The 13,455-nt window shown below is 39.7% G+C and overlaps 1 protein-coding gene across 1 annotated transcript; it reads left to right on the top strand.

The window, feature by feature from the left end:
* The first annotated feature begins 2,598 nt into the window (after positions 1-2,598).
* Positions 2,599-12,431, top strand: LOC108699591 (major histocompatibility complex class I-related gene protein). The gene is made up of 6 exons (XM_018231672.2): positions 2,599-2,680; positions 4,563-4,820; positions 6,587-6,865; positions 8,415-8,687; positions 9,076-9,183; positions 11,718-12,431. The coding sequence occupies exons 1-6, from the start codon at positions 2,617-2,619 to the stop codon at positions 11,735-11,737; spliced, it is 1,002 nt and encodes a 333-aa protein (XP_018087161.1). The 5' UTR covers positions 2,599-2,616; the 3' UTR covers positions 11,738-12,431.
* Positions 12,432-13,455: the final 1,024 nt, after the last annotated feature.

Here is a 13,455-nt window from a genome sequence, read left to right as displayed (position 1 = left end):
GAGATAGCTCATAGTACAAGTTGATCCAGGGACTGGTCCCACTGCATCTTCAAATGGGGTTTTTTGCTTCTGGTTTGAGGAGGTGATGTCGGGAACTGCTGTGGAGCGCGCACATAGGGGGGGGGGAAATTCACAAAAGTGTCGGTAAAATAAGTAACCCAGTAGTGGTGGTCGACAAATTTGTAAAATGTCATACGAATGGAAAATTCACAAAGGCAGATGTTACCATCTCTGAGTGTCTCGTAAGTCCGACAATTTTCTAAAATGTCGTATATCTTTTCATCGTACAAACGACATTTACCAAGACTGTTCAAAAGACAATTTGACCGTCATTTTCATTTTGGAGAGCCTAAAGTGTCGGTAAAAAAAATGAGTTCACGAGTAATTCATAAAAATGTCGGGAAAAGTGGCGATTAAAAAACCATGCCCAATTTTAACGACACAAATTCAAAGGTGTCGTACATGTTGGAAAATTGGCGGAGAAATGCTCTGTGAATTTGTCGGCTGTTGCTGCGACACTTTCAACGACATTTTAAAGACATTTTTTCGTTCCCGACACTTTTGTGAATTCCCCCCCCCAGGGTCTGACACAGCTGAAGTCGCACTATCACTTTTTTGAGAACAGGAAGCAAACTTTTTTTAATGGTATTTTCACATAAATTAGAGGGGTATAGAATAGATTTTGAACTTAATAATTTTTAGTATTACTGGTCCTTTAAATTGTTGCATAACAGTGTCCTCTACTGGGCGCCACATAGATTAACAGCCCCTAGGGGCACAATTGCATATTACATTGATATTATGCCTTAAAATCACCTGTTATTATACTTTAGGACTCTAAAAATCAAAGAAGCAAAAAGAAAAACAATAAAAAAGGAAAAGAAGCATCTTTAAAAAGTCCCCTCCTTTTTTTAAATAATGTGCCTATATTGGAAATATAATGAAAATGTATAAGTATATAGCAAAATTCAATGTATAGAGCATCCCAAAGGGGTCATAAACTCACTAAAACTATAGTATAAATATACATATAGAAGAAATGAAATTTCATATGAATATAGACATGCAAGATCATGCCTCGTGTTTAAACCCCTGGGAATTCTGGTATCCAACGTGAAGATCCAGAAAGCCTCTCTTAGATTTAAGGGGCGCAGTGTATCTCAGCCTCTAACAGCTATTCTGACTTGATCTATGACCTTTACACATAAATATTGGATACCTTTAGGAGAACAAGATGCAAAATGTTTTCCTAAAGGGGATTTTTCATCCTTCTTTTCAATGACCCTTATTTGCTCTCTTACTCTATCTTTTAAGCAACGGATAGACCAACCAGCATATTGTTTTCATGCAACATCTGAATTCTAAAAGGTAAACTATACATTTCAAATTACAGTTGTAAAAACCTTTGTTCTTTTACAAAATCATTTCATTATCAACATCACATTCTCCAGGCTGATAACCCACACTTAATTTAATAAATATAATAAATAAAGGGATTATGTACCCCCTACTGTAAATGATAAGGATATTAGAAGTCACTGAGGGGTTCTGTGGCCATATAAAGACACAAGGCTGCAGGCTGAGTTATACAGGGAACTCTGAGTATCACTCATTTATTATAAGGGATAATGTACCCCCTACTGTAAATGATAAGGATATTAGAAGTCACTGAGGGGTTCTGTGACCATATAAAGGCACAAGGCTTCAGGCTGAGTTATACAGGGAACTCTGAGTATCACTCATGTATTATAAGGGATAATGTACCCCCTACTGTAAATGATAAGGATATTAGAAGTCACTGAGGGGTTGTTCTGTGACCATATAAAGACACAAGGCTGCAGGTTGAGTTATACAGGGAACTCTGAGTATCCCTTATGTATTATAAGGGATAATGTACCCCCTACTGTAAATGATAAGGATATTAGAAGTCACTGAGGGGTTGTTCTGTGACCATATAAAGGCACAAGGCTGCAGGCTGAGTTATACAGGGAACTCTGAGTATCACTCATGTATTATAAGGGATAATGTACCCCCTACTGTAAATGATAAGGATATTAGAAGTCACTGAGGGGTTGTTCTGTGACCATATAAAGGCACAAGGCTGCAGGCTGAGTTATACAGGGAACTCTGAGTATCACTCATGTATTATAAGGGATAATGTACCCCCTACTGTAAATGATAAGGATATTAGAAGTCACTGAGGGGTTGTTCTGTGACCATATAAAGGCACAAGGTTGCAGGCTGAGTTATACAGGGAACTCTGAGTATCACTTGTGTATTATAAGGGATAATGTACCCCCTACTGTAAATGATAAGGATATTAGAAGTCACTGAGGGGTTGTTCTGTGACCATATAAAGACACAAGGCTGCAGGCTGAGATATACAGGGAACTCTGAAATGAGTATTAGTTCTCTACCATTCTGTAACTTACATTCTGTTAATGTATTATATGTTTCTCTTCTGTAACTCTTTACATATATATCCTTTCCTCTTTCTGCCCAGCAACAATGACTGTGGCAGAAACTGTTTTTTTTTTTAGTGGAGAACTGATTGCCCTGCCCCATCCAAGTTTATCACTAAGGCAGAAACAAAAGTAAGTTATCAGTAGTTTGAACATGGCTCATCGTACCCCTCTGGTGTTTCTGCTTTTTACTCTTGAAATGGCTGGTGTGTATTCTGGTGAGTATATTTAGAATTGATACTAATTATGATAGCACTATAAACTGAAGAAGCCAGCTATGTTATAGCTTATTAGTACATAACAACATAAAAACAACAACATAAAAAAACGTACAAATAGACGCAGGCACACAGGTATAGACAAACACAACTCCTTCCATGAGAATAAACTGCAGTCTATATGCTTTTATAATTTATTTTTATTTATTTATGTTATGAAAATCTATAATTAAAAGGCCAGTAAAGCCGGTATGTTTTTATTATATTTAGTTGTTACTATGCATTTAACAGGTTGCTCACAAAGGGGGTTATGTAATAAAAGGCACTAAGTTTGCCTAGGAGCAGTAACCCATAGCAACCAATCAGCAGGTAGCACTTACTGGTCACCTGTTTAAAAGCAAACATCTTATTGGTTGCTATGGGTTACTGCTCCTGGGCAAACTTAGTTCCTTTTATTACATATGGGGGAAAGACTCCAAGGTCTTGTTAGAAGTAGAGGGTAGGGTACATTAAAATCCTATATGCTTATGGGCATACCTCGCAACTGTCCCATTTTTAGAGGGACAGTCCCTCTTTTGTACTGGGCAGTTTTTCCATTTTACTCGTTTTTCTCTGCACTGAACAGCCAGAAAGAGAAACAAAGTTTCTAACTTAATTGGCTTTTGGCAGAGAACCCAAAACAGCCACAGCAGAAGATAAGATACTTTTGTAACAATTTCGAGATAAGCAAATGAGTAATTGTAACAATATCCCATGGGAAAAGTTAGACTCACCTTCATTAGCAAAATTGTAATTGGAAAAAAAAAAACATAGAAATATGTTCAAACTTTCATAACCTGCTCAATTTTGTATAATGAATATGGTAATTAGGGGGTGTGGCCACAAAACGGGCGTGTCCATACCAATTTTCGTGCTGCAACCTTTTTGTCCCTCTTTTTATTTCCAAAATGTTGGGAGGCATGTTTATAGAGCCCTCACAGATGTAGGGAATGGATGGTGCAATAGACTATGTATTACAAAAATTAGCTTAACACATCTGGGGATAGAGGCTCCAGGATTGTATTTGGGTCTGGTGCACTTGACTTTTGACTACCCCCTCGACTTTTGGAAGAGATTGCTGTACCCCTTAGCTGCAGTGCCGGATTTAGTCACCAGGGGGGTTAGAGTAACAGTAGTACCAAAAAATGGAAGAGTTTTAAAGGAATGGCAATATAAGGTGCTGTTGCTCTGCACTGGTAAAACTTTTGTGTTTGCTTCAGAAATACAACTATAATTACTACTATAGTTTATATAAACAAACTGCTGTGTAGCCATGGGGCAGCCATTCAAGCACAGGATACACAGTAGATAACAGATAAGTACTACTATAGTTGATATAAACAAGCTGCTGTGTAGCCATGGGGGCAGCCATTCAAGCACAGGATACACAGTAGATAACAGATAAGTACTACTATAGTTTATATAAACAAGCTGCTGTGTAGCCATGGGGGCAGCCATTCAAGCACAGGATACACAGTAGATAACAGATAAGTACTACTATAGTTTATATAAACAAGCTGCTGTGTTGCCATGGGGGCAGCCATTCAAGCACAGGATACACAGTAGATAACAGATAAGTACTACTATAGTTTATATAAACAAGCTGCTGTGTAGCCATGGGGGCAGCCATTCAAGCACAGGATACACAGTAGATAAAATACTACTATAGTTTGCTGTTATCACCAGCAGAGAGTAAGCACATATGAAGTCAGTACACAGTTAGGTCCAGTTCTAGGGGAGGTGCAGTTCAGAAACATGAAGGCTTTTGGCAGGTCGGGTTTTGTTCCAGTTTCAAAAAAATGAAATCATAATCAAGTCTCAACTGCATTATTTTTACTTTCAGGCAGTCACATTCTACAGTATTACATAACTCAGCAAACAGCTGCAAGCCCTGGTCTTCCAGAATTATTAAAAATTGGGTACGTGGATGATTTGCCATATATCAGACGCACCAGTGAGACAAATCATTGCGAGTTCTTGATTCCAGCTCTGGAAGCAGTGTTTGAGCGCATGACATTGCAGGAAAAATGTATCAATTATTTTGACTTTTCCCAAAATCAGAGGATGAAATTATTAACCAATATTTATAATAGGACATCTGGTGAGTGTAAAATGCAAATGCATACATCATAATTTTATAAATACTATTTTATGCTCAACAATAACAAAAAACACAATAGACAATAGGTTAATACATTACCAAGATCGGTAGTTTCATTTTTAAATTATATTTTAATCAAAACTCATCTTTTTTTTTTTACATATAAAAGGACATTTATGACCGCAAGGTGGAATTTCAAGCACAAATTGCAATGTTTTTCTTACCCACAATGCAGCATTTCCCCCCATAATTCCAGCATAATTGTGGTAGTGAGGGTACAATGCTTCTGATGCAAATGAAGCCAATCAAAATTTGCAAACTTGCAAATTGGAAGTGATTGCACTGAAAACCTTTTAATACGGTTCCTCTTTCTCTTTCTAAAGTGCAGAGGCAAAAAAAAAATAAGACTTTGGAAGACCTTTCCTTGAAGGAAAAACAAACCTGTAATAAAAAAAAACCCCTACCCCTCTACCCTACATAGACACCCTCCCCCCCCCGGCAAATGGCACTTAAGGTGGCCATAGACACACAGATCCGATCGTACGAATCGAGGATTCGTACGATTTTCGGATCGTGTGTGGCGTGCCCCGACTTCTTTCGTCCGGCGGAGATCGGTCGTTTGGTCGATCGGTCAGGTTTGATTTTGACCCGACCGATCCCGCCGGAACCCAGGGCACATCGTAATCGGATCGTTCGGCCGTGCGGCCGAACAATCAGATTACACCCATGCTTGTAGCCATGTTTGTTTAATGGCATATCGGGGAAAGATCCGCTCGTTTGGCGATGTTGCCAAACGAGCAGATCTTTGCATCTATGGCCACCTTAACTCTTTAATTACCCCTCTGTGCAGATTCTGTCCAGTGGAGTTGAAGGACGCCTTCTCCAGCCGCTTCGGTAATCTTCGGAATGAGACCGGCGCTTTGGCAATTTTCGTGGGTTTCAGCACATGCGCAGTTGTAGTGAAACAGAAAATTGCTCCAACTGCGAATGCGCCGCTACACCGATTTCATTCCGAAGATTACTGAAGCGGCTGAAGATGGCTGCCGTGAACTCCGCTGGACAGAATCTGCACCGAGGGGTAAGTAAAGATTTAGGGGCATTTGCCCGGGGGGCAGCTAGGCTGGGGGGGGGAAGGAGGGAGTGGGGGTCTATGTAGAGTAGGAGGGTAGGAGTTTTTTTTACTTTAAAGGGATTCTGTCATGATTTTTATGATGTGGTTTTTATTTCTAAATTACACTGTTTACTCTGCAAATAATTCACTCTACAATATAAAATTTAATTTCTATTCAACAAGTGTATTTTTTTTTAGTTGTAATATTGGTGTGTAGGTGCATCTCAGGTCATTTTGCCTGGTCATGTGCTTTCAGAAAGAGCCAGCACTTTAGGATGGAACTGCTTTCTGACAGGCTGTTGTTTCTCCTACTCAATGTAACTGAATGTGTCTCAGTGGGACCTGGATTTTACTATTGAGTGCTGTTCTTAGATCTACCAGGGAGCTGTTATCTTGTGTTAGGGAGTTGTTATCTGGTTACCTTCCCATTGTTCTTTTGTTAGGCTGCTGGGGGGGGGAAGGGGGGGATATCACTCCAACTTGCAGTACAGCAGTAAAGAGTGACTGAAGTTTATCTGCATTTCAAACATGCAAAAAATGCCTGCGTGTAAAAACTGGACTGTCCAGTACAAAACCTGACAGGTGGCAAACCTATCTAATCATCATTCCATTACAACTTCACATGTATTCCTGACTAAATACATATTTGTTGCAGGTAATAAAGACGTTCATATTTACCAGATGAAATTTGGCTGTGAACTGAATGAAGATGGCACCATTGGCATATATCAAGAGGTAGCATTCGACAACAAGGAACTAATAGCCTATGATAAACAGACTGGGACATTTATTCCTATAACACATGAGACTCAAAATATTGCCCAGATATGGAATGAGAATTATATTGAAGTAGATAAGATATTCGTTGAAAATTGTTGTACGCCTCGTTTGTCTTTGTATCCTCCTGCAATAGCAAGTGAGCTGGAGAAGAAAGGTGAGATTACAGACTACTGTAAATCAAGTTTAAGTAAATTTTAAGGGAAATGACATTAACAAATTGCACTATTTTCTGTATTTCATGATACATACATGTAAGACATGTTGGATTGCTTACTTGTGCTAAAATCAAGTCATTAAATAAGAGGGAATCTGTAAGGGGCACTCACCCTGGTGTTCCAGTGGGCCGGCGGGGACGCCCGCCGCATGGTGTTTCCTCCTTGGTGTCCTGCGTTTCTCTGCCTTAGGGCGTGCGCAATCACGCTGGCAGGCGTGAGATTCAAATGTATTTAAAGGGACTCGTTACAGGTTCATCTCTGTGAGTTCCTGGTGCCGTTTCTGTACAATCCTGATTATCTGATTCCTGATTTGACCCCTGCCTGCCTGACTACTCTAACTTCTGTGATCCTGACCCTTGCCTGTTATCCGACTATTCTGAACTCTGTTATCTGACCTGTGCCTGTCTGACCATTCTGATTGATTCTCCGGTTTTGACCCTTGCCTGCCCGACTTTGCTTGAATTCTGCCCGCACTGACCCGGCCTGTTTGACTACTCTCACGTCTGTTCCTTAAACTGTGATCTTCTGCCCAAAAGACTTTATTTTACGTTTGTGCCCCTCTGCTCGTCCAGAACCCTCGCTTGGCTCCTCTCTTATTAATGCCTGGCGGCATCCAATTAGCCGGGGGCTCCTCCCGAGGTGAAAGGCGGCTGTTAAAGGCGGAAGCAAGAGCCGAGGACAGGGAGCCTAGCATTGGTTCTGGATTCTGGGTGCTGATCGTGACAGAATCATTAACTCGTACATGGATTGCCTTTTGATTAAAGTCACCACGATAGAACAATCGAGATTATTTTCTGTCAACCACATAGAAATCACAGTTTTGAATTTAAATACATTTACTCCTTAGTTTTTATTTATGTAATTTTCACAAACATTTTATACTGCAGCTTTGTCTACTTTAAAAGGAAATTAAAACCTAACAATGAATAAGGCTAGAAATGCTCTAATTTATGTTTTGGGATGTTGTACTAGCCCAATGCAACCACAGTCCTCTAGATTTCAAGATCCATGCTTTCCACAATGACCTTTGTTTTCTGCTGAAGTCAGCACATATTCAGTCTTCTTTTAACTGCTGTTAGTTGCCTGGGTTTAGAGGATAACAGAATATACTGAGCAGAAAGTAAATACAATTTATCTAAGTAACATAGAGTTGCTACCTTTTCCTTTCAATTTAACTGGACAGTGATGTCACGTGGTGGCACAGATGATACTGTGGGTGCTAGACAGTTATGTCAGTAACCAGGACTCAAGGGATGGGGCTATCAGTATCTAGTTGGGGACGGATGCATTCAGCACACACAAGGTCATATGTACATATAAATAGAGGGTTGTGATCATTCCAGCTCTAAATCCTTGGCAAGAGCTGTAGTTAAAGCTATTATTACGCTGAACCTATAATTCTACTACTATACTATTTTTATTTATGGGATTATTGCAGGAAGGCTTTTATTGTGTTTTTGGTCAATATCGCATTGCTTTTCATCCCAGTTCCCCCTAAAGTGACAGTCTCAAGCTCAGGATTAAACAGTTTCACAGAACTGCACTGCTGGGTGTATGGGTTCTACCCCCGAGATGTGGAAGTGAAGTGGATAAAGAATGGGAGAGATGAGATTTACTCAGAGGAATCAGTAGAGATCCTGCCAAACCCTGATGGCACCTATCAGATCAGAGTCAGTGTGGAGGTAACACCAAAGGAGGGCGCCACTTACTCCTGCCATGTGGATCACAGCAGTTTGGAGGAGACACTGGTTGTTCCCTTTGGTGAGTTTCTTAATGGCTGATTGTCCTGTAAATAGCAACACAATTCTCCAGGGCACAAGAGCTTCTTACAAGATTTCCTTTATTTCAAATAACTAATTTTTTGGAACAGCTTCAAGACACTCAGCTGTTCCAAAACGTCACTTATTTGAAATACAGAAAACCTTTTAAAAAGCCCTGGAGAATTGTGTTGCTGTTAACAGATTTGTGAGGTGCAGTTTTCCTTAGTTCCTGAGAGCACAGAGAGTTGTTGTGTGAATGGGTTTGAGTGCTGGTCAAAACTTGAACTTGAGTGTCACACAAGACAAACCATGGACTACATATAAATAGATTTTACCTTCAATAAAACTCATTTTACACCATACCCTATTTTTTTACACCCAATAAACAGAATCCAGCAAAGGAATCAATTTGGTTATCATCATCCCTGTCTGTGGGACATTGCTTCTCCTCCTGATCATCCAGGGAGTTTGTACATACAGAAAGAGAATGGCAAAAGGTATTGGGTTTCAATTAAACATATTTTGCATAATGGATACAGTTTTCCAGATAATGGAACAACTTGTAGTTGTAGACAATTAAGCCTCTGCAAATTACAGTAGCAGGCACATCCCACGCGTAAAAGCAACTTACTCTCCAGGAGTATATTTCATACCTGGCAGAAGACCTTTCTTTCCACAGAAAATCCATGCTTAACTTTCTGTATATCTAAAATTGCAGTGTCAGCTCCCTGTCTTGATCACTGTAGACTTTTTATTACACTGTAATAGAACTGTACAAGGAGACAAGTTTTTGTTTACAATTTACTGTAGTATAGTGCTCCATTTGAATGAACATCTGTTTTGGGTGTCCAAAACATACAGTAAGGGGCAGATTTATCAAGGGTTGAATTGAAAATTCAAATTTTTGAGGTCAAAACTAGTAATTGCCCCTAACTTTTTACTTACCCCTCAGTGCAGATTCACTGCATTGGAGTTCACAGCAGCCATCTTCTTCTCTTTGGAAATCTTCGGGTCTTCTTCTGGTGCTACGGCAATTTCGGTGACTTGCGGCGCATGCACAGTTGTCGCGAACTGGAAAATTGCCCCAACGGTCCATGAGCTGATACGCCGCTCTCTTCCTGAAGATTTCTGGAGAACTATTCGGAAGGGTTTTTTATACAGTGAGAGCTGTGAAGATGTGGAATTGTCTCCCTGAATCAGTGGTACAGGCTGATACATTAGATAGCTTTAAGAAGGGGTTGGATAGCTTTTTAGCAAGTGAGGGAATACAGGGTTATGGGAAATAGCTCATAGTCCAAGTTGATCCAGGGACTAGTTCGATTGCCATTTTGGAGACAGGAAGGAATTTTTTCCCTCTAAGGCAAATTGGAGAGGCTTCAGATGGGTTTTTTTTGCCTTCCTCTGGATCAACTGGCAGATAGGTAGTTAATAAAAAAAAAAAGTTGAACTCGATGGACATGTGTCTTTTTTCAACCTTACTTACTATGTTACTATGTTACTATGTAGAAAATGGCTGCCATGAATTCCAGTTGGGGATGACAGTATTTAAAAAAAAAAAAAAAAATTCCCCTGCCAGGGCTATGCCGGGAGGGATCACCCGGTGCAAGCAGCCATGTCCAGTCACTCGCATGCGCATAATGAAAATGTGCCACGAATTGCTCATTATGGGCATGCATGTGATGTCACATGCGCATTATGCGCATGCGAGTGACTCAACATGGCTGCTCGCACCGGGATCTCCCTCTCAGTGCAGGTAGCGTAGCTGGCAGGGGGCATTTTATTTTAAAAGAAAACTACTGTTATCCCCAACCGGAATGCGGGCTCTATTAGCCAGCCTCCCTTGGTTGGGAATAACATTTTTACCCAACAGGTGCCCTTTAAGAATCATTGCAGTCAACAGTCTCTCCAGCATTTCTGAGTGCTGAAATGGCTGTTTCTGCATGTATTATATAGTCTGTGACACTTTCATTTGCAGTTTTCTGAAGAGATGTTAACTCTGTGAATAAGCAAATTATTTGTGGCTTACCTTTGCCAGAATAGTGATTTCTCAGGATTTGAAGCACTTTCATCATCAGCTGCATAATCAGAGACAGACTTTTATCATCCAAACATTGAAGTAGCTCAGCATAAGCCTCCTCTTTCTTACTTCTGTTCTCATTCAAATCTGTGTCCTCTGTGGGTTCATGCAGGATGGTTTCTTTAAGATTCATCAGGCGCATGTGGCCTAGAAACGTTGTCTCCCATAGTTTGTAGTTCTTTTCATCTCCATCAAATATCAGCCTGCTCCAACGGTTTCCTCCCTCTCTTCTGGGCCCATAACCTGTTTCACTTTTGATCTCAAATCCCTCTGGTTGGTCCATAAAAATCTCACAATCAATTGGGGCATGTAAATAAGCTGTTTTCACATCCATTTGATGAACAACAAAATCGTGCTGTTCTGCCATTTGCATCAACATACAGTACGTATAGAAGTAAAATTCACAGTTGTAGAAAAAGTCTCCATGTAATCAATTCCCTTTACTAGACCGTATCCACGCATTAATACATCTTAACATTTCTGTTGCAAGGATCCATTCTGTATGGAATTAATTGGGCTGGATAGTTTTATGTCATCTTTAAATACTGATACATGACTTACAATGTATATGTAAATGTTCAGCCCCAGTAACTGTATCCTAATCTAAGCTCTCTATGTACCCGTGGATGTATTTCATCAGATCAGACAGCCTTATTCACATTAAAGGGGCAGTACACACTTGTTCAACATAAGTGCAATGCATAGGGCTTGTGCTGAACTGAACCTTCTTTTTATCATTTTTGTTAATCACTAAAAATCTATAGTTTCTATTTGTTTTGCTAAATTAAAGCTACTCCATGTTTGCTCGTTGTTTGGTAGGCATTTAATTTGACTAATGCCTAAGACATCTCTAATTATTAGTAAAACTATATCAGATAATCTATTCATTGATATTACCTTTTTTCCAGATCAGATGATTATTGATCATGATGGATAAACATCTTTCTGTTTCAGACGCTAATGACAGCTATTAGAGTGGGAGCACGGACACAGGAGACTGACAAAAATGAAGATAGTGACATCACTGTGAAAGTCACATATACCCAGACATGAGAAGAAGTGGACCATGAGTGAAGGAATAAGTGTCTGATGCCAGGGAAAATAGAGTTTCTAGAAGTCCGGGTACACAAAGAGAGAGAAAGACAAAAACAGGGAAGGTCCCAAGAAATGAAAATACTGTAGCTGGTGGTGTCAGGCTTTCCTAATCAGCTCCCAAATATCTAACATATCTATTTATTTACAGTAAGAAATATCTCTTCAATAAATGTAGTAAGGGCACAGGAGAAATGCCCTATAAATATGTTATTATTATCATTATCTCATACATGAATAGAAGTTTGCCCCTACGAATAACATTGCTATAGTATAAGGATAGTTCCTTTCTTCCCAAACGGTATCACTTATCACTGAGTTTTGTATAATTTAATTCTTATTTACAAACTCTATATAAGCAGTTCTTCTACTTACACTATTATATAAACCGTTGGTGCATGCTGTGATTTCCCAACACATTTATTTTCTAGAAATCATCTCTTAGACCTGATATTAACTTAACCCCTAGTTGTTGTATTCAGACTTAGTCTGAAAGGAACAGGCTGCTTTACCCCACCCCAGAAAGTTTCTTGCATTTGTTCCGGAATGAGTTCTCAATAAAATATAATAAAGGAAGCTTGTTATGTATTTTGGGTCTGGGGGTGCCAGGGAACGTTAAACCACAATCTGACACCTGGTATCAAGACATACCATACAGAACAAAGCAGAAACCCGTGTTCTGCCAAACCTGTACAACATCGCCATCCACTGACTGAACAGGAGAGTTACACACTTATTCTGAGCGCACGAACGTAAAGATGTTCTCACCAAATTGCTTTACTGGAAATGCTTCTGTGTTCTGCAGTTATTGTAAATGTAGGAATTTAAAGAAGAATTAAACCCTAAAAATGAATGTGGCTAAAAATGTTATATTTTAGATAGTGAACTTATTGCACGAGGCTAAAGTTTCAGCTTGTCAATAGCAGCAATGATCCAGGACTTCAAACTTGTCACAGGGGGTCACCATCTTGGAAAGTCTCTGTGACACTCACATGCTCAGTGGGCTCTGATTGGCTGTTGAGAAGCTAAGCTTAGGGCTCGTCACTAATTATCCAGCAGAAAATGAGCTTCCCTTGCTGTAATATAAGCTGATGCTACAGGTTTGCTGATTATTAAATTCTGATGCTAATTGCACTGGTTTCTGTGCTGCCATGTAGTTATTATCTGTATTAATTACTAATCAGCCTTATATTTTGACATTTCTATTCTATGTGTCCTGTATATTGTGAGTGGGTCCCTAAGCTCAGTAAGTGACAGCAGCACAGAGCATGTGCAGTGAATCAGCAGAAAAGAAGATGGGGAGCTACTGGGGCATCTTTGGAGACACAGATCTTTACTGCTAAAGGGCTGTGGTTGCCTTGGGCTGGTACAGAAGCCCAACACATAGGGGGTTATTTACTCAACTCCGAATGCAAAGATCACGAAAAATGTGTGATTTGTTTTTTAAAAAATCATAAATTTTTGGGAATTTATTAAACTCAGAGGATGGAAAAGTTTGAATCTAAAAATCCACCAACTCAGACCTGTCAAGATTGCATATACAGATGAAGCCACTTGGATTTGTGAGTTAAATGCGTCATGACTCAGAGTTAATTGAAGA

Source organism: Xenopus laevis, chromosome 8L, assembly GCF_017654675.1.
Source record: "Xenopus laevis strain J_2021 chromosome 8L, Xenopus_laevis_v10.1, whole genome shotgun sequence".
Lineage (NCBI taxonomy): Eukaryota > Metazoa > Chordata > Amphibia > Anura > Pipidae > Xenopus > Xenopus laevis.
Note: the sequence above shows the minus strand (reverse complement) of the source record. Positions and strands in the feature narration are given on the sequence as shown.